Here is a 27,021-nt window from a genome sequence, read left to right as displayed (position 1 = left end):
ATACATCTAACGAATTATAATCAAATGATTTTTTAAGAAATTGCACATTGGTTAATATTTATTTAGTACGAAATAGTTACACAAATTCACAAAATTACAATATTGTCATCATGGTTCAACACAAACGGTTAATAAAACTTTTTTTTTTTGAGTATTGCTCAGATTTCAAAGAGGCCAACAGGAAATTGTTGAATCCATTTGACAAATATGCCCCGCCTCTCTGGGAAAGGTGACAGGCTTTCCTAAGAACAAATAGGTATAAAAAAGGAACCATTAGCAACAATATACAAGCTGCAATATATTGATATGTCTCTTATTGTCATCACTTCCTATAACAAAGGATTATGTCAATAAGCCAGTTCCACATTCTAGCGCAGGATGGTTATTTTTAGGCTGTTTGTTACCTGGTACGAGGGATATTTTCTGTCCTGATCCCTGCAGGACAACTTTCAAAGCACACGCTGCGGATTCTTCCGCACTTGTCGACTGTTCCCTCAGTATGACGCACACCTCATCTTTCCTCAGCATCCAGTCCATCTTGTTGCCCAGGTAACTCACACCGCGGATAATGAGCTCAGACAAGCCATTAGGAAGAAGAGGCTTGAAATCAAGGCGCTCTGGTTGGATTCTGAAATGGGAACAGCTTTTTAAAATAATATCAAGTGATAATTAAGTGTTTTTATTTCATTGTTTCAAGTTGGATTATGAAATGAGCTGACCTGAATCCAGTGTAACCAAACAGCACAGCCTGCAGGAAGCCTCCCATGCCCGTCAGGAAGTTAACTGCCCCAGAGCCATCAGAGGATTCACTCCATACCTGTGAGGTGACAGTAATATTAACCATTCATTTTCCAGTGTGTGTGCGTGTGTGTGTGTGTGTGTGTGTGTGTGTGTGTGTGTGTGTGTGTGTGTGTCTGCGTGTGTTTGTGTATGTGTGTGAATAGCCACGTAAAGAAAAGGGGGACGAGAGCCATATGTCTGAAGTGCATAAATCGTCTCTCTCTCCTACCTGGAACGGACCTTGGATGTTATCAAAGCTCTTCTCCAGTAGCTTCTGGGCTTTCTCTGCTTCCCCAAGCTCCAGCCAGCCCACTGCGAATATTCCCTTACAACAGGTAATGGGCACGGTTAAATCCACTTACCCATGACAACATTAGCACAGAAGTGCTCTTGTTGTAATTGTACATTGTTGACAGGTCCCATATCTGTGTGTGGTTATTGGCTGGTTTAAGGGGCCTAACCTAGTCAGACTGATAATGCTCTCTGATGGGGGAGGCTGCACCCCTGTTGCGCTTTGGGCAATCAAGGCATACAGGATAAACCAACCATCACCACCCGCAAGCAAGATGGGCACTGGCATAGGACTTCCCCACTGCTTCGAATCCATCACCTTTCTCTGCCTTTAACATCTTGCCAACTCTCAAACCAACAGTGTTGTGCAGCATCCACCTGTGTGTTGGTGTTGGGGGAGCCTAGCTAAGCCCCCCAGGTGGTGTAGCTGAGTCATGGGGGGGCTTGTGTCAGGGTAAATTGCTACACTGTAGAATAACATGTGATAATTGCATGCAAAATTAAATGTCAAAACCCGTCTGGATAATCAAACGTAAATCGTAACTGTGTCTCCTGGTCTTACTTAAGCATCCGTAAATATATAATTTAATTAATTTAATTAGGGGTCCCCTATTGTTTCTGTACCGTTATTTCTTACCCCCCAAAATTCTATAAAAGTCATACTGCAGCCTATACTGTAAATCGAAAACTCTGAAATTTTCAGGTATGGTTACAAATCAACATTCCGGCTCATTAGATTCCAAGAATCTGACTGCCAAGACACAGTATGACATTAAGGGGAACTTCTACGTTAACCATTTTTCCTTCATAATTAACTCTGTCATATTTATATTTCTTCCGTTAGTGTTCTTGACAACAAATGTTTAATTTCCCCAGAATTTCAAAGATTTTTCAGGTATATGCTTTTAAGAGAGCCATTAATTCACTTGAGAAATGTGTGCTTGGATTTTTCTTGATGTTGTGTGCTTATCAATAGGCATTTTGACCATGTGAATGAGGCTACAGTTCAGATTTGCTAGTGGCTCAATGGGATAATGCCTTGTACTGGTGATCCTTAGGTTGAGAGTTCGAATGCAGATTATAGCATTATGAACAAGCTGGACATTCGGCCATTGCTCTGCAGCCCACTCACCTGAAAGCTGAGGCACAGTATGGCAATAAGGAGAACATCTTTCCTTTATAATTATGTCATATTTATATATCTTCCATTAGTGTGTTCTTGACTTTTCATTTTGTTTCACCGCGTCCAGGATCATTTCTGGTGAATGCACCTGCCAATGGCAATAGAGCACTTTGATCTTTACATTTTGTCAATTGTTTTTGTGGTGATTAAATTCAGTATGGTAATCTAGCGTTCGGAGTTCGGCAAAGAGATTTTTTGCTGAAGCCAGGAGGGACAACTTTCAAATGTTTGATTACCCAGCCTGATATCGTCCTTTAAGATGAAAATAAGTACTTAGTTGTGTTGCATCTTATCTGAGCTAGCTTTGTTGTATACAGGGAATGCATCGACCTGCACTTTGGATAAAAGCATCTGCTAAATGCCCTAAATGTTAAAGTAAATTTAAGATGTAAGCTTCTAGCAGATCTCACCCATGTCATGGCTGGGCCATCAGGGTCCGTCACAGCCTCGTACGCCTCCAGGTCGTTCCTTCTGACCTCAGGGCTCATGGCCAGACCCAACGGATAGCCCAGCATCACTGCATCTGCCTGCTTTACTGGATCACCTTGACAGAGGTTGAAAGTGAAACACATCATGTACTAGTGCAGACCAGAGACTTGTTTCTGTGTGTAGCATTACGACAAAACAATGAATAGTACCCTTGATGTATCCATCATATTCAGGGTGGTACTTGTCCTTCTGATCGAAGGGTATGTTCATGTGGTCGGCCACTTTCTGCCACTCTTGAGGCGCAGGGTGTTGTAGCAGACTGGCCAACTCTACAGCGAACTGCAGACTGAAGATTAGAAAGATTTCACTACTTTGAATAAATCTATTTTCAGATATTTGTACGACAGTAAATTAATAAAAGCCAATGTTGATAACAGCACCTTGATTTTGCCACTGTATTTGTGTACACGGAGTCGTTGATATCGTAATAATACTCATCAGGTGGCATAACACCTAAAGCAAACAAAAAGAGAAGTGGTTAGTTGTTAGAAAAAGAACAGTAATAGAATATTTCCAAACGTAACGTACACAACTTAACTCTTTTACCCAAGAGATGGTAGCTCTGGTCCTTTTGATCCCAGGTGACCCTTGAAACCCAGTAATCAGCCACGCCCCAGATCACCTCACTGCCCATGCCCTCTGTGAACAGAGAAAGGTCCTGGAGCAAAACAACGCCATCAAATAGTGAATATCGTTGTACACATAACGCAACTGTTTTCTTTTAATATATAATATTTATTTTGGATTTGTACATTGTACTCATTGGGACCAACATCCTTTTTAACACAAAATGTTCCTGTTATCCAAGCTCACTTGGGTTGGCTGTGTTTTTCTCAAGCACAGTGGGATAACCACACAGCCTCAGACCTTAGAGGTTTAAAGTTCACCCATAGAGGTCCTCATCAGTCTGTAAGATTCTTAGTGACAGACCAGCTCTCGTGATGTATGAAAGCTTACGCGTGTGAGGTAGAGGTAATGCTGGAAGGCGAGGCTGACATCACCATTGATGTGGATCTCTTGTTGGCCGTAAATGTCCTCGGGGCACACCTCTCTCCCAGACACGGCGCTCTCCCAGGGGAACTTTAGTCCCTATTCAAAGGACACAGGAAAGAAAAGCTAAATCAGGTCACCCGAAACACAAACAAACTGTGGAGACGGGCACAATGCCTGCGGTGATCGCACCTTGTAGCCTTGCTTTTGTGCGTTATCCTTTGCGCCATCAACGGTCCGCACCCTGTACTCTAGTACTGCCCGGGCCAGCCGGGGATAGAAGAGAGCGATCGCAGGATACATCCAAATGTCCTAGAAAGATTCAAGGGGATCCAAATACACACACACACACACACACACACACACACACACACACACACACACACACACACACACACACACACACACACACACACACACACACACACACACACACACACACACACACACACGTTTTAGTGATGATTGATGAGGAAAGCAAACCATTGTGAAAGCAGGCAGCGGGGGGACTTCAGAGGTGCTTTACCTGGTCCCAGAAAACATGACCCCAGTAATCCTGGCCACCGCCCCCGTTAGACAGACCTCCAGGACTGACCCCGCCAAACAGTCCTGAGACGTCGTGGAGGGGGGGGAAAGCACTCAGCAGGTAGAAAAGGCAGCCGATCACGGCCTTGCTCAGGGTCTCTGAGCCCACCAGCTCCACCGTGCTCTCCAGCCACAGCTCCTTCCAGGCATGCTGGTGGGAGTCCCGCAGGTCCCCGCTGGCCATGAGACTCAGGCCCTCATCGAAGCTGGCCTCGGTGCTCTGGGTGGTGTTGCCGAGCGCCAGCAGGAAGCCCCAGCGAGAGTGGCTCTGCTCAGGCTGCAGGATCAGGCTTGGAGGTATGACGGTCCATATGAGGTCCACAGTGGGCCTGGGGCCTCCAGGGACCTCGGCGGCAGTGGTCTGGCCTTGGATGTGCCTGAGGGATTAGTGAGTTCAAAGTGTAATTTTGGCTTTTTTGGTGTCACAAACTTAATCACACATTAACCATTGTTTAAAATGTAACCAGTTTGCGTCAATTGTATGTTAAATTGTACGATATTAAAAGTAACATGTTACCTTGTAAGCCAGCAATAGTTTTTAAATGTTTGATAGAAAATAACCTCTCCTTCCTTTCATCCTATCTATTCTTGGCAATGATATAGTGTCACATTATCGCCTTACCTTCCCCCTCTGTAGTCAGGAGAAGACTGGAAATCGATGTCTTTGCTCTGCGGTGTGAAAGAACTGGACAGCTTCACAGTGACAGGCTCCATCGTCACGGCCTGGCGCTCTACGCTGACCTCCATGACCATCAGGTGGGAGTAGTAGCGATGGGCATAGAAGGACTGTGTGGCAGTCGCTATAGCTGTGCTAATGGTGTGGGTGAATACACCTGGGGAAGGAAAGGGAGTCAAATATCAATAAAAAAAATCATATAATCTAGCAATAGGAATCTGAATAAGAATCACAATGATGTTAGGGGATGGTTTATATTACTTTATTATTAAATCATGAATTAATTATTATTATTATAGTTTGATGGAATGAGCAGATTAGTTCAAACATGGCAGGATCATACAGATAGAGGTTTAGATGTGACTGCTGTGTGAGGTTCACCCGTGTGTGTGTTCAGGCTGTAGCTTTGCTGCACGGGGTCCTCCATCTCCATGGTGACAGAGAGGGGACACGGGACGTCAGCCCGGTGGCAGTCTCCCCCCTCCCCGTTATAGACACTGCCCATGTGCATGATGTTATGGTAAACTCTCCAGCCCAGCAGGCCATTGGCCAAGGGAGGGAGGAAGCGAGGGTCACGGGGCAGTGTGTTGGAGGTGAAGATGTAGGGGTCAGATCCACTGGTCATGGTGAAGTTATATAGACTTAGAAAGATGAGAGATGATGGAATGGTGAATTGGGTCGGTGAGGGGTCCAGAGGTTGCCCAGGAACAGTTCATACAGGCTGGAACTACTTGACTCCCTCCCCCTCAATAGGGATGGATCTACAAAGGGATATTTTAATCCAATGCAGGCGGCATAAAACGTGCGTGCACTTCCTTATTGAATATTATCCAAAACTGGAAACTTGATCTATATAGAAATGACTCGAATGGGCTAGAAGTTAACAAAGTGAATATGTTCTTGAATCAATCACAAAAAGCTAGTTTACACGTAGGCTACTTATTTTTCTTTTTACTTTTTAAGTTAACTAAACAGTTAGGCCTACATTTCAGGACTTCGTGTAGGCAAATAGAAATAACATTTATACAATACTATAACTTTTAAAACGTATATCCGCTCACCACAACGCTGAAAGTTGAAAAACGCAACGTTGAAGTAAATTCATTTTGAAATAATAATAATAATACTATGAGAAAGGCTTTGTTCAGTTGCTCGAGATACATCTGCAAAACCTAGGGAAATAAATGTACCCCTTTGTTCGGTATATATGATCTGTCCTTAAAAAACTTTTCTGCTGACAGTCGGAATGTTTCGGTTCCCTGCGAGATTGGCGGTCTACAGAAAAGCTCTGACGGTAACCACGATAGGAAAACTCGAATATACTCTTACTAAGTCTGCAAAGTAATTTCTTAGTACACTTTAACTCAATCTACGTATTATCTATTTAAAAAGCAGATCGGCAATTTTTTATAATGAAAACAACATAGTGGACCTACGCGGTTTATGAGTAGGAGGCGGATCCAGAGTCTGCACGCAGCCAGCTTCACACTGCTACGAGAGCAACACGACTCTCGGTCTCGTGGCTTGAATTTGATGCGTTTTGGATATTTTGTTATCCTTTTTCTATTTTTTGTAAATCAGTTTCATGCAACCAGAAGTCGATAGATGTATGAATACATACATTGTATAACTGCAAAACAGTCCTTGTTGGTGTAATTAGTAGGCCGACTCTCAAAACGTTATAAATTAACATATATGTGCGTGCTCCTTTCAAACACTACTCCTTTGTATACGTTTTTTCGGATGAAAATAATAAACAACGATTTTATTCTTATAATTATGTGGCCTGCAAAACTGGCAATTTCCTCCAGGTAGCGCAGCGGAGTCACGAAAGGTCTTTTTGGCCCCGTGCCGGCGGTAAGGACCACAAACCCTGGGAAAAGCAAAGCATTGCCCATATAAGGCTGCAATCCATCCGCTCCCCTCTTCCTCCCCAGCTCTCTTCCTCTCTGTCTTTCTCAGACCTAAGGGGTATTTACAGAGAAAGCGAGAGCGAGCCCTGGCCAACTTGGCATACCTTATTAGGAGTTGAGCTTGTTGTCAGCTGTTCTATCCTTACGGGACAGTGGTGTCTATCTGTATTCATCCAGAGACAAAGACACAGACGGACTAGAGCTGGGGTTTGGGTCTTTATGGCTGGGAACTCCAAAAGACAACACACTTCTGACGTTGCTTCCAGGGGGGCCTCCCCAGAAGACGGCTAATCGCTAAATACACTCATTGTTACTTGCAACTTGTAGACGCAAATCCCAGCCCAGTCATCCCAGTATATTCAAAATAACTTTTATTTGCCTCCTTGTTTAGCCCATTCTGTACTGTGATGACGCAGAGAGAGGCTACAGCTGCTCCCCCCTCCAGTTACACAGGACATCTGGCTACCCTAACATGCTGGAGAAAACACACTAGAGGAAGCGTCGAGGACCCCGATCCCATCAGAGGACACAGTTAGTGGCCGAGGGGTCCCAGGCCAGGACTGGGACCAGTTATAGCGCCATGCTTTGCATGATAAATATGAGTTTTGAAGGCCCCTGACAGCGAAGAACAAAGTTTCCTTCTATAAACAGATTGACCAGGACATCTCTACAAACACTTTTTTTTCTTTATTAGGGTGCGGACATTCACATCATATTAGAAAAATAACACGTGAAGAAAATAGGGGAGTCTGACTGAAACTTAATTTCAAAAGGGCATCGGTCAAGATGGCCGATGCTGTAGACATGCTCCTTTACATATCCCTCTGGAAAGGAGAGAAAATGACCGTGAAAGAAATATATATATATATATATATATATTTTTTTTTTTGAATCAACTGGAATTAAAACAATGCATAGCATACAGGCTTTTGAGGAAAAGCAACTTCAGCTTTGTGCAATGCACTCGGAGCCTTCGACTGAGGTTGGCATGAAATGTCTGCTTCCCCCCCCACCCCGTCCCACCCATAGACAGGCTGAGCGAAGGTGCTGCACTCATCAGGACCAGGGTCTGGGGAGGGCTGGTGGAGGGGGCAGCCCTATGGGGGGCGGGGGCCGCTGGCGCCCTGAGTAAAGTGCTGTGGTCGACTGACCTGAGTTTGTGGTCACTTTAAAAAGAGAATGGAGTGTGTATGCATGTCGTCACACAAAACAAAAAAACGTGTGTGTGCGTAGGGGAGAGGGGGGGGGGGGTGGAGCGCATGGGTGGAGAGGTAGGCGGGTTCAAACAGTTGCCAGTGGAATGGAGTCACACAACGCGAGGTTCCTAGACCTCCTCCTAGTTCCCAGACATATTCGTTCATCTAAAGATAAAAGGTTTCATCTGAATTTGCCTTTTTGATTGGTTACTGTTCAGGGAATCTAGAGGGACACTTCATTAGACCTAAGAGCCATTCGAGCAGAGCGGAGTAGAGACGGGGGGAGTGTGTGTGTTTTGGAGGGGGGTGGGGGGGGGTCATGAACAGGTGGTGGGGGGACGTTTACAATTATCACGCTTCATTTTGTGTTCACAAAATAGATATATTCATATAATATAAATACTAAGTGGGAGCTATAAGGCCCCAGTTGCCAAGAGTGCTTGTGGAATACGCATAGAGGCTATAGCAGAACGCACGCTCGCTTAGGTGTCCCCGCCACAGACCTAAACGTAGTGTGTGTGTGTGTGTGTGTGTGTGTGTGTGTGTGTGTGTGTGTGTGTGTGTGTGTGTGTGTGTGTGTGTGTGTGTGTGTGTGTGTGTTTCACAAGCCGTAGTATTTGGCCATTGTCAAGTCTGGTGTTTCTTTTGAGGGAGTGCGTGGCCACGCCACAGGCCTTCATCATAACACCGATCTTGCTGTGAAAACGCTCATTTAAAAATAAAAAAAAGGCACACACACTGAAAAAAACAACCAAAACAACCAAAAACAAACTCCAACCAATCTCACTTCTTCTTGAGAGTTCTAGAGAGGCCTCGCATCCCGTGTGGAGCTATTGTCATCATCTACTGCTTCACCCATCCACATCCCCCCCCCCGCACACGCGCCTCTCGCTATTTGGCACTCAAGAGGAATGTGTCACAGGAGGGAATAAAGGAGAGGAGGAGGGGGAGGGGAATGGGGGGGAGGAGGAGGAGGAGGGTGGTGGGGGAAGTTCCCTGATGTCGCTCGTGTCGTTCGCCCTTTCCTCTCGCTGTCTTCGCTCCTATTTGGAGAGCTTGCTGATGACGCGGATCAGCGCCCCGTTCTCGTCCTTCAGGCGCTGGTTGTCGGCCTTCAGGTCCCCAAGCACCTGGGGGGGAGACAGGGAGAGCGGTTAGACCACCGCCCAGACAGAATCCTCCTCGTGGAGGGTCAGCCGTCTACGAGCCTCACCGCCAGCTTCAGTCACGGTAGCTTAGCTTCCCTCCAGAGTTGGTATGTTTGGAGCGGGTGCAAATGTAACTATATGAATGTTGTACAACGACAGCGGAGAACATGACAGCTAAAAGGAAACAAAGTGCACAAGGCCGGTCATGAGATTCACCCGGGGAGAGGAGGGTCTTCAGAAGCTTTTTCTGCAAATGAGGAGGTATCGTGCAGCTGGTACAGACCTCAATAGCTCGCTCCACGATTGGGGCATCACAAATTAATCAAGTCTGGACTTAGTAGAAATCCACACAGTGGAGGCGGTGCCAGCAGTGAGTGGAGAACACCTGATCTTAATCATTCAATCAATTCAAATGAAAAAATCGTTGTGCATTGGTCATCCTTTCATGTACAATCTTTACATCATACATTTGTATAATTATATTGGAAAGCATCATGTTTATCCATACACAATAAGAAGGGTTGCTATGGCTAGACAAATGACAGCTGATAACATCTCAGCTGTCACACTTCAAACCAGCATCCTGGGAACCGTTTCAGTGCAGCCTACCTTTCGATTGTTTTTGACGTCATAATATAAAAATCGATCCATCGCTTTGTCATTTAGGGCATGTTATTTATAAGAGCACAGGCGTCTGACATGGCCTGTTCTTCACATCGGACTTATCCTCAACATTCACATGGAGCAGAACACACTAGGCCCACAGGGGGATGGTTCTATCAGTTTGAAACTCACTCCCCAAAATCAACACACACACACACACCAACACACACAAGCAGGACGGCCACGGGGAAAAGGTCACATCGTGGAGGGCTTAATCCTCCAAAAGCAATGTTGCAGTTGCATTTGAATTGGGGCGAACTAGGTTTTGAAACAAACAGGAGCCGACATCGTCAGATGATGCTCCTGGGTCAGACATGCCCAGGAGCAACAGCACAGTGTTCCTCTCTGTCTGTACGCCTGGAAACCACCAGACCCTGCTGACGGGTCCCGATGGTTCTGCTGAAACATGAGCAGGGTGAAGCGGCTCTCTGCTTGTTTACTCAATTTGACTGAACCTCGCCACGGATCTGAGCGATCTGCACTTCAGCCTCGACCATCATCACAATCAATCAGCATTCCGTGAAACTAAGAAGAAACGAAAACTTTGGAAGGGAAAATACGGAAAATGAAAATCAGTTATCCTACTATCCAACCAAAGGTTGGTTTCAAAAGTTAAGACAATATTGAGCTAAGCTACGAAAGACGTCAGGTCTGTCGAAAAAAGAAAAACACCTTTCAATTAGGCTGTTTATGAGCCCGGGCCCAAAGCACGCACTGACCTGTGGTCCATGACAGCATTAACATTTAACAGCTAGTCTCCGGTGACGAGTCAACGGAATAAAGATATAAAATCTCCACATTCCCCTCTTGGGTTAATAAAATTAATCTTATCTGAGTGACCTTTGGTCCACATCGCCTGGTGAGCAGAGCAGGGCCACAACACGGGGATGCACATGCTAAAGAGAGGCTCATCGTGCTGCAGTATGCAAAGTGATCGACTGGAGGACAAGGAAGGCTTCTGCTCCTCTATCTCCCTCCCTCCCTCTCATGCTCTCTCTCCATCTCTCACACACCCTCTCCATCTACTTCTCTTTCTCTCACACTGTTTCTCTCTCGCTTTCGCTCTCAGAAGCTCTCTATCTCTCTCACTGGCCTCTCTCACACGCTTTCTTTTCATTTACCTCTCTCTCGCGCTGTGTGTGTGTGTGTGTCTCTCTCTCTCTCTCCCCGTGTCTCTCTCTGTTCTCTCTCTCGCTCTCATCTCCCCCTCTCTCTCTCTCTCTCTCTCTCTTTCACACACCCCTCTGCAAAACACACCAACTGCCTCATTCTCCAGCCAACCCCCCTCTCTCTCTCTTAACCAGCTCTCTCTACACACACACCTTGCTCTCCCCAATTCCCTGCTCCCAGCTGCTCTGTTAATCGACCCTGGTCTGTCTGTCTGTCTGTCTGTCTCTCTGTCTCTCTCTCACCTTTAGCTCCTCCTCCAGCTCTGCCACACGGCGCTCCAACATCCTCCGCTCCTGAGAGGCGTGGGGGTGGGGGGAGGTGGTGTAGTGGGGGGGTGATGGGGGTGAGGGGGAGGGAGGGGGGGACAGGCAGCAGGTAAAAAATAATAGGTGGAAAAGAAGAGAACGGAACAATCAGTGGGGTGGGGGGGAGGAAGAGGGACAGGGGAGAAGAGTCAGGTGTGAGAGCCATAAAATGAAAGCAAGGAGGTGCATCAAGAGTGGAGCAATGCTTCAAACACACACACACACACACACACACACACACACACACACACACACACACACACACACACACACACACACACACACTACCTTTTTCTCCAGCTCCAGCAGGGTTGAACAATCACTGATTCGCTCCTGCCTCTGGTGAGAAGAAAGAAAAGCATATTGTTCAGATGGGAAGGAGATGGAGGAGAACACCCAGCGGTTCACTCACGGTTCACCAGTGTTACCTGCGTGGCCTTCTCCAGATCCACCCTGGTCTGGCTCACGATCCTCTGGGTGTCCTGCAGCTGGGACTGGAGGTGGCTGTTCTCCCTGGAGACCTCATCAAACAACTGACACACACACACACACACACACACACACACACACACACACACACACACACACACACACACACACACACACACAGACACAGACACAGACACAGACACACAGACACACACACACACACACACACACACACACACACACAGTGAATAACGAAAGACAATGAGGCTGTGATATGTTTTTGTTTTCTCATTGCTCACCTTCTTATAGTCCTTTGCTTCAGACGCAGCCCCCTGGCTGCAGTCGTTACAGGATAAGTTTGACCTTTGTGGAAGGGAGAGGATATGAGCATGCCTGTGAACATCGTTCTTCCACCAGACTTTATGCATGTGGAACAAGACTGTCAACATATTGAGGCATGACAAATTGCCCCTCCCAACCCATCACCCTGAACAGCGTAATCCTACATAGGTCACCACTAAAATGAACTCAGTACATTTTTGTGTGTGCAGTCCACCTCAGTTCCATGCTGTCCCTTACAGTATAGGTTGCTGTCGTTGACTCATAACAATTCCAGTTCTTTCAGAAGGACAGGGTCAGAGAACTGGAAAACCAGCTGTACTGAAGTGACCTCAGTGGAAGAATGTGTGCGTCTCGTAACACAGACACAGACGTAACGAGCATAGATCCTGTTATCAACACTTTAGCATCTGCCTTTTACTAGAAGCAAGGGGTAAATAAATAAAGAGCTTCTGCAAATGCAGACCAGATCATTTCAATAACAGCTGTAACAAAAAGCACTTCTAGATACTCTCGCCAGTATTTGAGGGTGACGGCTCTTAGTTAGTTTGGAACATCAACAGTGTGGCGGCTAACCAGCAATGCCAATCTAATTTCAGCCATGGTCTCTTTAGACGGTCTCTCGGACGTTTGTTAAATCAAGGCTAATACGCGTGCAGACTAAACTACATCGTACGTTAAGCCCTGCCTCGGACATCAAAGACACAGTGGAGATATAACTCATTTTCCTGCATCGTCCGCGTCAAACAGGGCTTTGTGTGTGTGTGTGTGTGTATGCGCACGCACACACAAACACACACAAAGGAGAAATAGATTTCATTGTTGAAAGACCATTTTTGGGAAACAGCTCTCAACTTGTTTCTTCAGATGACTCATTCATTTTCCTTTTTCTTTTTTACGATTTTGCCAGAATAATAAATTGGACTTTGTTATAATTTGAACAAGGTAGATAGTAGGCTGCAGTGGTTCTTTTTGAGACTAAGGGCGTATTCACACCTGTCTTGTCCAAAAAAAACACTGGTGCGGACCTTTTGGGCTGGTGGGAATACAAACCATTCAACTCTGGTGCGGACCAAACAGCCGGTCCGAGACCCAGCCGGAGAGGTTTTCTCGGTTCGCTTCCAAATGAACCCTGGTGCGGTGCGCTTGAGATGTGAAAACGACCGCGCTCGGTCCGACCCAGTTCTAAAAATAATATACCTTTTTGGACGCAACATGCTCCCATTGCTGCTTGTTTATTTATGTTGTTTGATTAGCGGTAAATTCAAAGATCAACGTCACGTTATCAGACCCATTGAAAATGAGTCGTGGCTCAACATGGAGCGAAGAGAAGACGAAATGTCTTTTGGATATTTGGGCAGACGCCAACATATAAAGTATGTTGGAGAGTACTTATAAAAATTCCGATGCATTTAATACATTCAGTACATGGATGGGGGAGAAGGCGTTCGAGCGGTCCGAGGATAGCATAACATCATAAAATCGACGTTTTGCCAAACACCTCTGATGCTCCAAAAGTAGGCCTACTGCAAATGTTTGCAACTGTATGAAACCAATCAGTATAAGCGCAACGAGGGCAGCACGCTGAATCATACTGTTTTCTTTGTTTACTTTTTTTTTTCATGCGTTACCCCGCGTTACTCCGCCACCGACCGTCTTGTCCAATGATTGAGCGTTCTATGCACACACGTGCGTTGTTGACAAATTCTCGGACTGTTGCGAAAAATTGCAATGTGAAAAGGAATCGCACCAAACCAAAAAATAAACATTGCGTTTTGGTCCAGACCAAATAGATCGAAGGACTTTCCTGGTGTGAATACGCCCTTAGTAAAGCGGTAAAGGGACTCTAAACACACCTGTAGAGCTGCCTTATGAATGTATGCAGGTCTGAGCGACCCAAAGAACCCATTACTGTACTCATGCCATGTGCTTGAAAACACTGGTGCTATTTTCAAATACATAATATCAGATGTATTTACACTCTGTCAAGTATGTTTACGACATACAAAATATATAGTAAACATTTTTTGTTTGATCAAATTACAATTTAGGTAATTGAGAATTCTGCTGTTATTGACTTGGTTTTTGCTCGTACAACCCAGAAACGAGAGTGTAAAACGTGAAAAGTGTGGCGGTAATTATAAAGTAGTGCCAGTGAAGAAGGGAAGAGTCTTACCTGGGAATCACGGGGATCAAAGGTCGGCCTGTCTGTAAATACACAGAAAAAGTTTCAGTTTCAGGTCCTCCCAGATGGTCAACCAACCACACACACACACACACACACACACACACACACACACACACACACACACACACACACACACACACACACACACACACACACACACACACACACACACACACACACACACACACACACACACACACACACACACCTGTGGATCCAGCCCACTGCCTGAGAACTCCTCTTCCCCACTAGGCTCATTGTCGTCACTCTGTAGGGACAGAAATAGTGGAGAATGTCATTCTCTTTTCTCACTGAATCTCTTCCGTTGGGCTGAGGGTTAGCTTTTAGACCTTCCCCTTCTCCCGGCTAGCGTTCTGCTCCCAGACCGCTGAATGAGGAGTAAGGGGATCAGAGCCCGTTGAGGAGCAATGTGAGCGCTCACCTCTCCAGCACGCTGGGCTCTCCTCCTGGCTCGTGCTCGTCTCCGCTCCCTGCTCTCCCTGGCCCAGCGGTCCGTCTCGCTCTCCCCCGCGCTCGTCTTGACCTCTGGGGACACAACCCGATCACACACTAGTACGCTCGCCGGTCAAGATAATGGTCTTGCAATGCAATTGCTCCACCCACCCACCCACCGACACACCCACACACACACACACAGAGACTCTACCTTTCCTGTCAGATAACGGAGGTCGAGGAGTGGTCCCAGCAGGCTGCGTCAGGCCCAGGAGGTCTGACTTCTGCAGACTGGCATTGCGAGACCTCCAGCTTACTTCCTGTTGGAACAGGAGGCCAACATTTAGCTGTATTAGTATTAAATGCTAAATGCTGAATTCTGTTAAAAACATTTATTTTTTTAAATGCACTTCTCACCCCTTCTTCTCCTGCCTTTTTCAGTTTTGCCTCCTTTTCTTTCTCTTTCTCCTTCTCTCTCTCCTTCTCCTTCTCTCTCTCCTTCTCTCTTTCCTTCTCCTTCTCCTCCTCCTCCTTTTTCTTTTCCCTCTCTTTATTGTCAGTTTTTATCGTTTTCTCAGCCTCCTGCAAGTCCGTCAGTGTGACCCCCTGGATAGGAAAACAAAGACAACATTTTTATGAAACAGACATCCACACCCCCTCTCTCACGCGCACACACAAGGTGATTTGAGACGAACCACCAAGGCGGGGGGTCAAAGGTCGTTACCTGGGTGGAGCGGCGGGACTGCCTGGCATGTCGGGAGCGGGCCTTCCTCTGGGCCTCCGCCTCCTCGTCCCGCACAGGCGTCAGATAGGACCTGGGGAGGAGCGGCACGTCACGTTTACATTCAGGGCATTTTGCTGACGCTTTTATCCAAAGCAGACAACCATTCATTCACACACCAACGGCGGAGTCAACCACGCAGGGCGACAATCAGCTCATCAGGAGCAGTCAGGGTGAGGGGTCTCGCTCAGGGACACCTCAACACTCCAGAGCCGGGGATCGAGCTAGCAACCTTCCGGTTACCAGCCAACCCACTCTACCTCCTGAGCTACCCCCGCCCATGCTAGCTCTTCGCGGGCCCTTTGTTTAGGGCTGCTGTAAACAAAGGTAAACAACAAGGTCCCCCAGAGAGGCTGCGGCCCTAACTCACTTGCGCCTTTGCTTGCCATCTGTGTCGCCTGCATTTGTCGTGCTGGAGGAGCTGGTGGTGGTGGTGGTGGAGGAGAAGGTGGAGGAGGTGGGCGTGGGGACCGGCTCCTGCTCCTTCTTTTCAGTCGCTTCCTGAGAATTTCTACAGGAGGAGTGAGAAGGGAGGGATTTTAAACAAAGTCAGAAAGAGAAAAATTGAGAAGAATTGAGGATGTGTTGTATGTTGTGTGTTGATGTTTGTGGCATATTATCCCGTGTGACCCCGGCCTACCTCTGGTTGTTGAGGCGCCCCAGTCCCACAGAGGCAGATCCTAGTGAAGCTGAGGTCGTGGTAAAGTCGTCCAGTCTCCTTCCGTAAGATGAACTGAAAGTGAAACCGAAATCCACCCAAGTACCCACACACACGGCCACCACTGAGATTAAAAACAACAGGGGGAGAGCGACATCACAAATACGTGCCAACCATTTCAAAACACATTCTTTTTTCTTTGTGGCAAACCCAATAAGCTCTGTGAGAATGCACAACAACACACACACGTTGGTGCATGACATCACATGGCACAAATACACGGTTGGGGGTGGTGGGGGATGAAGGGGTACATAACTAACCTGCGTGGCAAGGCGGGGTTGGAGCTAGTGAGATCACTTCCTGTGAGGTCACTTCCTAATTGACTATGATGGCGCCGGGAGTACGAGGAGCTACGGCTGAGCCAGCTGAAGAGATATGGTGACATGGTGATGGGGGAGGGGGAGTAACACACTGCAGTGATTCAAACGGATGCAGTGGCAAAAACTGACAAACAAGTACAAACATGCTGACTTGTCCACACACAATCGACACACACACACACACACAAAAACACACCTGCTGGAGTTGTCAGCGTTTGCATCGGGAATACTGAAGAGGCGGCGGGACGGAGTGGGCGTGACCCGTGCCAACCGGGGCTCCTGTGAGTGACACATCGGGACGTCTTCCGTCAGCTCGTTTTAAGATTGTTTAAGATGGCAGATATTTGTTTCGACATCGTCATCCTGATTTGATTTCAAATGTAACCGTTGTTTTTTCCCATTTCCCATCCTACTCCCCTGTTTCTCCTTCCAACACATTCCCTGATCGAACGGGACCGTTGTTCACGAGACATTTCAGATGACACTCAACGTGTGTCCCCCTCTGGGGTCAAGGCTTTACCTTGGGTTCGGCCTCCGAGCTGAGGCGGGGGCTGGAGGCAGAGCGGGTCATGCCCAGGCCAGCGTCCAGGGGCCTGGGGGGGTCCTGACTGGGGTCAGACCCCCCTGCAGAGCCCAGAGTCACTGAGCTGCCCGCCTTCCGCAGGGACGTCCTCCAGGAGCCGGGGGCCTCGGTGGACTGGGACTGGGACTTGCTTGGTTCCTGCTGGACAAAGCACCTCAGACTTAAAGCTGAGGTTCGCTCCTCGAGGCTTCCACCTCAGTGTGCGAAACATGTGCAATGTGTCATTACCTTTTTGGCAGGGATTCCTGTGGTGGACGTGGAGGTAGCGAGAAGGCCTCCGGAGTTGTGTTTGTTGTTCAAGTTGTTGATGATTTCTCGATTTTTGGCTTTCTCTAGAGAGGCGCCAACAACCGCACGAAAAAAAGGTTCAAGATCAATCCGTATTTCAGAATATGGCAACCCCTCTTTGACCATGTAGAGAAATGGCAGTTCCAAAGTGTACACCCATGAAGCCGGCTGCTGGTTATGGCCGTTTTAGTAATACAATTTTTCCTAACTTGCTCTTTGATTACCAAATATTACTCTGCAGTGCTAACATTAATTACCATGAAGACAGTTTTTTCGGTTGGGTGTTGGGTGTATTGAAATATCTATAAATATATATAAACATTTTTCATTTTATTTGTATTTAAACATTTAGTTTGCTTGTATTTGTCTACACAATTTTTACATTCCCTCTATCCTTCATATGTCCGTTTATTGGAAAAAACTGGTTGAAATAATTTCAGTAACTACTTTTTGTATTAAGTAAAACACCAAAAAACCAGGGCGGCCCTCACCCGACTCGGCGTCGCTCTCCGACTCGCTCTCCTCCTCGGAGCTGGAGCTGCTGGAGGCCTTGGCCTGGCTCGAGGCGGCGGGCGGCGCAGCCGGCTCCTCCTCCTCCTCCTCGGCCGGGGTGCTGCGCAGGGCGGGCGGCGGGTGCTTCTCGCGCTCGTGGAGGCAGATCTTCTCCTTGCTGCTCATACGAGAGATTGAGGTCCTGTGGCGGGGCCAAGACGGAGCACACCAAACACACAAAAACAGTGACATGCAAGAGCCAATAAGTGAAGGCAGTCATTCCATGTGCAGCCAATTAGAGCGAGCAACGGAGCGTGAGCTGACACACGAGTGGACCAGTGGGTCGCTAATAGCATAGCAACTCGCTGCGCCCCGCAATGTGTACGCTGGAGCAGCTTACCTCCAGCTGGGTGAGGATCAGTGTGCCCAGGGACCCATCCACCTCGGAGGATTTCCTTACTTGTATTTTGGACAAGGTTTAACCCTCTTTGATTAACAACTAGTGATTGCATCGCTAGATTACCAAACTGCTTGTGTGGGCCTAGTGGCATCTGACGGTAGTTTGAGTGGTGCACGAAAACACTGGCACTGCTGCTATCATACTTGCATGCAAACTGCTTGTAAGATCTATGTGTACGATTCAGCACTGCCGCAGACCGACTGGCGCATGCCTTCAGAAACACACAGTCACACACACACACACACACACAAACATTTACATAAACACACAAGCACACATGCACACACGTACACAAAAAACGACAGAGACCACACGGGCACTGACCTGCGCAGCCGCACGGGGGGCACAGTGATTGGGGAGATCATATCGACAACAGGATTCTGTTTCTCTCTCTCCGAGCGCAGCTGAAAGGGATCAGAACACCGGGTGTAAACACAGCAAGTCACATCACAGGAGCCTCCAACTCTATACTCCATTTGGAGACGTGGAGCTGGCCGCAGGGGGAAGGCAGGCTTACTGCGTTCTGCTTCTTCTGCAGCTCCTCCAGCGTGCCCACCAGGTTCTCGTCCGACACATCCAGGGGGGTCTGGCCCTAAAACAGGGTCACCACGGCGTTGGTACAGCGTTGGACACACATGGGAGGCACACATTAAACCAGCGCTGATCTCAGCAGTCCTACTAGGCAAGAGCAGAACCTCTTCAGGGAGACGGCACAGAGCCCGGGCCCGGAGATGAAGACCCAGAAAGAGAGGTTTAGTCACAGACAATGGAGCTTTTAGAAGGGGACTTTAGTGTGTTTCTGCAGCGGCCAGTCTGCCCAGCGTTGGTTTGAAACCTTCACAGATTTGACTCTTTCTAAGAATGTGGTTGTCCGGAGGGAATGTTTTAGCACTACAGTGAAAGGATAACCAACGCTGCTGGTGGAGGTTGTTTCGCTGTTAGTACATTACACGCTTAAAGCTTATCTGCTATTAACTTTAGACTAATATTCTGGAGTCTGATAGCAGACTGGCTCAAATGTCAAACGTGTGAGACTAAACAACCACTAAGGGCCCCTGTAGGTGCAGGCCGGACTTACCACATTGTTGACCGCCCCCATGTCACACATGTGGTCGGCCAGCAGGGAGCAGACCTCCTCCTGGCCCCAGTGGGCGGCCGCATGCAGCGCCGTCCAGCCGTCCACGTCCCTGCTGTTCACATCAAGCTCACACTGCAAAAGCACCCTGCACGCCGGAACACACACAGCGAGAGTCAGACGGAGACAGAGTGACAGGGAGATAGTGAGACAGGGAAAAGGAAAGAGAAAGAGCCAACACAACAACAACAACAGCAGGTGTTTTGAGCGAAGACACCACACCACCAAGGAACACCAGCGGCACAGCATCACAACACGGAGCGCCGGGATGGAAGGCCCAATCAGAGCAACAGGTTTATGGATAGGTGGTGGTGAGGCCATGTGGGCCCGGGGCCCTTACTTGAGGACCTCTATGTAGCCCTTGGCGGCGGCTACGTGGAGGGCTGTAGCCTTGGTGTTGTGGTGGGGCACCAGGCTCCCACTGCCCGTCAGCACCGCCGTGGCGTCCTGCAGCATCACCCGCTGCTCCTGCTTACGGGCCTGGTCCATGTCCACGCCTCCACACACACACACACACACACACACACACACACACACACACACACACACACACACACACACACACACACACACACACACACACACACACACACACTTGAAGCCACAGACAGCATATAACCAGCATGCCGTTACAACGTGACATCCACTGCCATAGATCTTGTAAGTATATGCCCATTTATGGCTCTGGTACCACTGGCCACGTACTGCTACCTAACAAGCTCGTGGGACATAAAACATGTCATGTCATTTGCTTGCGGTTGCAAAGTTCAGCTTTGAAACGCTTACAGAGACAAAAAAAAAAAAGAACGGCGCTTCATTAGATTGCTTGTAGCCAAATGCACAGGGTTGTTGACCTATGTGAAAAGCCCATTCATTTCTGGCGTAAAGAATTCCCTGTGCAAGGCTGGGCTAAGCCGAGACATCATCATTTACAAGGTGTGTATGAAGCAGTACAGATGAAGCCATGTTCTGTGACCTAAAATAGACACCATTTAGGGATTATTATTTTGAGTTCATTTCTATGATCCTCTTCTGTGAGAGGCTTAGAGCTTCAGTCTAATGTTGGGCAAAGAAAGCGGTGGAGCTCATTTGTCACAGTGCTGTTTTATTTGACTAAATGACCAGTGGGAATCGTAGATTACAGAGAATGAGTTTTTAGAGACACAAAACTAATTGCTACTAAACTATAAAAACTAACAAAAGTCACATATCCAGCTCTTTGTTTAGCCAACGATTCAATATTTTCACATTTAATTTAACGAAAATATGCATTGCAGTAGCCAAAAATCGATGTATTCATATTATATAATAATAACTACAAAATGCATTTCCTGCAGAAAATGCGGTGAGTTCTATAGTACAAAGTGAGGTTGAAAATATTTTTTAATAAAGCCACATAGATCAAGACATAAAGAAACGTTAAATGGCTTAAATCAAGTGAAGGGAATTGAACAAAAGTCTAATTGAAGCAAACAATGTAAACATGCACACCATTTAAGAAAAAAAAAATGGTTGGAAACAAATAAAGTGACCGCTGAATGAAAAGCGCAAAGCATTGCTAAAAATGCAGAAATGTCAAATGAATTGAACTGAAGCATCTGAAATGTCAAACGTATTGCCCTGCACTGTGTGTGTGTGTGTGTGCGCGCGCGTCTTTAAGGGAATAGCGAGCCGGTGCGTGATTAAAAGTAGCTCAATAGAGTGGGAAAAACCACCCAATCTGGCAACGCTGCTGAACGTCATCACGCTCCAGCGTCAATGTAAATCAATGAGACCAACTGAAAACGAAGCCGGTATGAAAATAAAACGTTGATTTTGAAGAAAGTTTAAATTATATCTAAATTCTTAGTTTAGTTTCGTCTTAAACAGTTGAAGTACCAGAGGGTCCTCCCATTGACTTCCATGTTAAAAAAAAGATAATATTTTAAAAGTAGAATATCTTAAAAAGTATTAAATATTTAAAAAATCTGAAAAGAAGCGCGCGATTCCAAGCTATTCTGAATATTTTAAAATTTGAATGGAGTCTCTAGGTGAAAAATTTAGGAAGGAGATAGGTCCCAAAGTTTGTAGAGAATAATAAAAAAAAACTTATGAAGAACAATAGTTGAGCGCTGCATGCAGCACTCACCTAATAACATATCATAATAATAAATAAACAACAGTATAACCCTGTGTAAAAAAAATAATATAACTTGATAACCGCTAGACCTAGCCCCTGGCCTGAGAGGGCATGCTGTATGAAGGCCTGCCCTGCATCGTGGCTCCTCTATACGCATTTCATAGCTAAGCTTGGCCAAACACAGCCACCAAACAAAGCCGTCCCAAACAACCGCTGGTATTCTGTTTTATATAAGGCCGACCTGATGCAGTTTATGTACCAGTGTCATTTTCCAAAATGATCACCAATAAAATAAGAAGTAGTAGAAGTTGTAGAAGTTGTGCTTTGTGCTTTAAAACACCACACAACTCTTAACAAAGGATGCTCAATCCAAAAGTATTGTGGCTTAATGAGTTGAAGATGTGCTTGTCAAATGCATATTGTTTTAATTACTGAATAAATACAGAACTTTTTGATTGCTTTTGGTATTGGAGGTTTCAGCGTTTGTTTGGAGTAAAGCTAGCCTAGACTTATTTTGTAGAACTTGATATGTACAGTCATAACCTGTCTTTTCTGTTTAGAACTTTGTTTGGCTGGGGATGGAGTATCAAACCGATGTCTCTTCATTTGATGATTTCCTGTATGATACAGTTCATGTAGACGTGTAATAACAGCAATTCCGTTCGCCAGAGAGGGATAATTTTAGTAATTTTAAAATTATTTAATTTATCTTCAGTGTGTATTGGCCAATCAGATTTGTCTTGACACGATTGCGATTCAGCCTACGCATAACATGCACGCAAATTCACAGCCAGACAAAAGAACTCCCTTCTAATTCAAGAGCAGCTTTTTCTTTAATGACATAGAAAAGAAAGATTAGAAAGAAAATAAAACTAAAACCTATCCTTACTTCCATATTGTGTTGAATTGCAAGCTGCATTGATAATTGCATTGCTCATAGAAAGTCATATTTGTGACAAAAGCTTTCTCTCTAATAAAATATCAGATAAGTTAATTCATCTGTTGATGTCTACTTTTGTGCCTACTTTTGTGATCATCACAAAAGTAGGAAGTGATTAGCAAACTCTGATTCGCAAACTCAGATGTATATATATATTTTTGAAAACCACGCGTGGAAATGTACATAAAGAAAATCGTTGCATCGATAATCGCTTTAGAATCTAATCGTTTACCTCATAATCTGAATCGAATCGAATCGTGAGGTGCCAAGAGATTCCCACCCCTAATGAGTTCACTGTGACCGCTCTACTTGATCTTACAACCGCTGAAACATCTGTATGACCTGCAGTGGAAAACGGTGTGCAGGATGCATTGCTGTTTTTCTACCTTGTTTCTTGATTTCTCCCTTGAGCAGCCTCTCCATAGCGTCCTCTGTGGCCACGTCCAGGGGCAGTTCTCCTTCACTGTTCACCGCCCCCACCTGAGCACCCTGCTCTATAAGGTACCTGCGGTGGGAACCACAAAGAGCGCATTGAAGCATTTGACCATTCAAATGTGTGATCACATTTATTTTTCACATTTATCATCGGATACATGCTACTGACGTCATGTAAAAGCTTTAGAGAATGCTAAAAAAACGACGGAAGGCCCAAGGGTAGGGTCTTTAAATACTGGGTCTATAAACACACACACACACACACACACACACACACACACACACACACACACACACACACACACACACACACACACACACACACACACACACACACACACACACAAACAAACGGCAGAACGTGGGGCCGCGTTAATGTGCCGAAAAGCGACACTCACTTAGTGATTTGGATGAAGCCACATGAGGCGGCGGCGTGAAGGGGGGTCCAGCCCTCATTGTCCCCTCGGTTTATGTCACTCCCGCTCTCAACCAGGAACTGCACCATCTCAGTGTTCTCGTCGATGCAGGCCTGTGAGGAACACCAGCAGGATAGCATCACAACATGGACCGCCGGGATGGGAAGGCCCAATCAGAGCAACAGGTTTAAGGATAGATATTTGAAATAAGCTGCAGGGGATATAACAACATATCACATTCCTTCTATTGACTGTCATTTACTCTTTCTGGGGATGTCTATGTATGAGAGCGCATGGTCAGCTTTATGGGGTATTCCTGATTTCTAAACACTGCAGAGTTGTTAAAATTGAATGAACTTCATGGAGGTGCTGATGCAGAACAAGGACTGTGTGTCTCGGTGTGCTTATTTTTACCGTTCTATATTAGGAGTCTTTTTTTCTGCCAGGCCTCTCAATGGTTTGCATTATTTTGTTGCAGGATTGGAGAACTTGTATGTCTAAACCACATTTCCCATGGCCAGCTGAGGCTATGCAGCATGAAAAACCGTCCCGAGATAATACCCATGATGCCCCCTGGTTGTTTGTCATCATGTTATGCCTTTATTGGAGCATGAGCCAATGCAATGTTTGACTTGATGGATTGTACCTTTAAGAAGAGACCCCTTGATTAAGTTTCTGGGAGACAGAAACACACACCACACAAGTCCCTCTTTAACATACCAATCTAAATGTATGTAGGCTAAGCTTACTAGCCAAAATGCAGTTGATCCTCTAACAACAAAAGACGGTGGTCGTGGTCGTATGCAAAGCTGTGATGTGGAGTAGAGGTGTTGGACTAGTATTCTGCAGCCCGCGAGAGCAGTGTCCATTAGCCCTGCCCTAAGCCCCTTAAGAAGCTTTCCTTTTGGTCTAAATCTAAAACTAATCACAAAGCTATTTAGGCCCTTGTCCGTCTTCATAACGCTAGATAATTAGCCAACGGTCGGAGGCGTGAATAAAAGACCTCAACCAATAGGAATAAGCTCATGGCCAGAACCTTGGAGAAAGAGAAACTCTTAACCAGTATGTGCCTGAATTCTCTGGGGAGGGAACAGCGAGCACTTCTTATTACACACTGGCCATTATGAGGGTGCCTGACTGCTCCTCTAGCAGTCCTTCATGGGGCCATCAAGTGAGTCATTGTGGAAATGGCCATTGACAACAGTGGCTTGTGCAGCACCAGGAATGTTTTCCATTTCTTCATCTGAAATCCCTAATGTCCCTTCCATGGGGATTTGGCAGGGAGAAAGAGAGACGAAGAAAAAGAAAGAAAAAAAAACTGAACGAGGGGAAGAGGAGAGGGAGTGTGCGAGAGAGTGAGAGAGACAGAGGGAGAGCGATGCAGAGCAAGAGGGAGAGCGATGCAGAGAGAGAGAGAGAGAGAGAGAGAGAGAGAGAGAGAGAGAGAGAGAGAGAGAGAGAGAGAGAGAGAGAGAGAGAGAGAGAGCAAGGAGAAGATAGAGAAGCTCTGGATAGAAGAGATGGAAAGTTTATAGAGTGTGTGCCTATATTTAATTTTGGTTGCCGGGCAACACGTGAGCAACAGGGGAGAAAGGGATGGAGAACAGGAGTGGGACCACACTGGGTGACAGGGTACAGTACAGCTGGGCGAACAGAGAAATGCCTACAAAATATCATCTTGTAAGGACCGCCGGTGACGCATCAGAACATTAATCACATTCATGGGATGAACCGGAGCTAAAGTTCTGAAGTGCTAAAGGAAACCTTACAGGGAAACACAGACTTATCAAAATATAATGAATAGATTATGGTTGCAGAGGTATAGGGAAACAACGTACAGAACAACAGCTGAATTTGCACTTTTTACGGGCAGTTACAGTGTGATGTGGTTCCACTTGGGTTTCGATGGCGCCACTACTGCACTGGGCTGGGGATTTGAATGTGCAGCTCCATCTGGCATTGCGTCTATTGTATACGAGGAGATAGCAATGTGTTTATGGCAGGCAGTACCCTAAAAGCAAAGGAAATACTGCATCACAACCGGCGTATATGACAGTGATGCTGTCCAGACTACGGTGCTCTGCTATGTTATGACTGAAGCTGAGAGGGGTGGGAGGAACCACCGTAGGCTGGGCCGTAACATGGTGGAGAGAAACATAGCCAAGTTGGGATGTGCCTCTGTGCTTGGCTCCCTTGAAGGGACCCTCCTTGCAGTGCATTACAACATTGAAATACTTATTTGATGCTATTACGAATACTTGTGAATAACAGAAAAGCATTTTTTTCCAAATCCAAAGTAGTGGCGTTATTATTAACAATTAAGTCTTAAACAAACCTCTTACTTTTTATTTTTCATTGACTGTTGAAAAAATTGGAGACCAATTTATTGACCAGAAGAATAACCGATTCTGAGTTAATGTTGTCTATGAATAACTGTCTTTAACGTTATCTTTGAAAGCCCACTGAACACTGCCCATGACACGCACAGGACTGTTTATCACTGTTTTAAACGAATTGAGCCGGAGGACTTATATGGTCACAACTTAACGCGCTTAGAGCTGGCACTTTTACAGCATATTCACGGCAATCTTCCGCTCCCCAACCGATGAAGACTCACAGACACTAGGACGCAGCATCAGAGGCCAGACTAATCTAGACCCAGCGTGTGAAGTGATACTGTGGCTCACATAGAAATACCCTCAACAACCATAAGCACACATTTTAAACAACAGAGCGGATGGCATTCCCGAAGTTGGAGCAGTCTGAGTAACCTCGGAGCTACGGGGGCTACCTTGGTGGAGTGAAGCTGTGGTTCTGGGACTCGGAGAAGCTCGACCACTTGTAGACATGTTGACCAAAGTGACAGAATAAACCTCCTACCTGGTGGAGCGCTGTCAGCCCGTCGATGTTGGCGTGGTTGATGTCGGCTCCCTGCCTCAGCAGAGCCGCCACCTCCTCCTGGTCTCCGGCGGAGCAGGCGGCCATAAACACGGCGCCCTGGGCGAACCGCACTCGGGCCCTCCGCGCCCCCGGTCCTCCCGCCGAGGTCTCCCGGGTATCCGGTCCCGTACGGTCGGTCTCTGAACCCGACCATCGCTGCAACTGATCTTGCCGTCGCTGCTTAGCAGCGTCAGACCGGGAACGGTCAGTAGCCGCCATCTTCCCTGATCTGTCCCCGGACAGATTCAGTTCATGGTACGGGAGGAACCGAGTGGGTCGTTCGGTGCGGAGTGTTCCTCGGGACGCGCCCCCTGGCGAACAAACACGAACTTCAACATACTTCACTGAGCTGTGTGGCAGCCCTAGACGAGCGGGGATTGGTCGCCTGGCCGGGTGACGTAATCAAGAGTGACACACACTTGCGTGTGTGTGTCTGTGTGTGTGTGTGTGTGTGTGTGTGTGTGTGTGTGTGCCTGTGTGCGTGTGTGTGTGTGTGTTTGCGCACGCGCCCGGGTTACTCCAATCCTATAATTTGACAGGAGCCTACTACACCATTGTAGGTACTGCTGTCTGTTCTGTTTCCCAATGCATTATGT

At 46.6% G+C, this 27,021-nt stretch overlaps 2 protein-coding genes across 10 annotated transcripts; both read right to left on the bottom strand.

Annotated features, from left to right (window-relative positions):
• Window positions 1-55: 55 nt before the first annotated feature.
• On the bottom strand, window positions 56-6,477 carry pgghg (protein-glucosylgalactosylhydroxylysine glucosidase). Of its 5 annotated transcripts, XM_079743901.1 has the most exons (14): window positions 6,431-6,477; window positions 5,376-5,635; window positions 4,941-5,151; window positions 4,260-4,695; window positions 3,926-4,045; window positions 3,701-3,832; window positions 3,290-3,401; window positions 3,124-3,196; window positions 2,893-3,029; window positions 2,665-2,798; window positions 1,010-1,105; window positions 720-817; window positions 405-628; window positions 56-242 (listed from the first exon to the last, which is right to left on the bottom strand). In XM_079743901.1, exons 2-14 carry the CDS (start codon window positions 5,617-5,619, stop codon window positions 166-168), a joined length of 2,094 nt encoding a protein of 697 aa, XP_079600027.1. In that variant the 5' UTR covers window positions 5,620-5,635; window positions 6,431-6,477; the 3' UTR covers window positions 56-165. The 5 variants fall into 5 exon arrangements, 3 of the variants coding, with proteins under 3 accessions (XP_079600027.1, XP_079600029.1, XP_079600028.1); XM_079743903.1 differs by lacking the exon at window positions 1,010-1,105; XM_079743902.1 differs by lacking the exon at window positions 6,431-6,477 and having other exon boundaries at window positions 5,376-6,396.
• Window positions 6,478-7,608: 1,131 nt separating this feature from the next.
• LOC307080725 (protein phosphatase 1 regulatory subunit 12A) lies at window positions 7,609-26,718 on the bottom strand. 5 transcript variants are annotated; one of them, XM_079743582.1, is made up of 25 exons: window positions 26,366-26,718; window positions 23,468-23,598; window positions 23,021-23,139; window positions 19,916-20,072; window positions 19,519-19,663; window positions 18,958-19,032; window positions 18,765-18,844; window positions 17,980-18,182; window positions 17,429-17,532; window positions 17,138-17,341; window positions 16,814-16,896; window positions 16,558-16,662; window positions 16,220-16,312; window positions 15,950-16,090; window positions 15,523-15,613; window positions 15,216-15,404; window positions 15,013-15,118; window positions 14,788-14,891; window positions 14,554-14,613; window positions 14,334-14,365; window positions 12,118-12,181; window positions 11,818-11,922; window positions 11,678-11,728; window positions 11,327-11,377; window positions 7,609-9,233 (listed from the first exon to the last, which is right to left on the bottom strand). In XM_079743582.1, exons 1-25 carry the CDS (start codon window positions 26,642-26,644, stop codon window positions 9,147-9,149), a joined length of 2,859 nt encoding a protein of 952 aa, XP_079599708.1. In that variant the 5' UTR covers window positions 26,645-26,718; the 3' UTR covers window positions 7,609-9,146. The 5 variants fall into 5 exon arrangements, with proteins under 5 accessions (XP_079599708.1, XP_079599709.1, XP_079599710.1 ...); XM_079743583.1 differs by having other exon boundaries at window positions 17,138-17,338; XM_079743584.1 differs by having other exon boundaries at window positions 17,980-18,158.
• Between the last annotated feature and the right edge of the window lie 303 nt (window positions 26,719-27,021).

Source organism: Pollachius pollachius, assembly GCF_949987615.1.
Source record: "Pollachius pollachius genome assembly, chromosome: 9".
Classification (NCBI taxonomy): Eukaryota; Metazoa; Chordata; class Actinopteri; order Gadiformes; family Gadidae; genus Pollachius; species Pollachius pollachius.
Note: the sequence above shows the minus strand (reverse complement) of the source record. Positions and strands in the feature narration are given on the sequence as shown.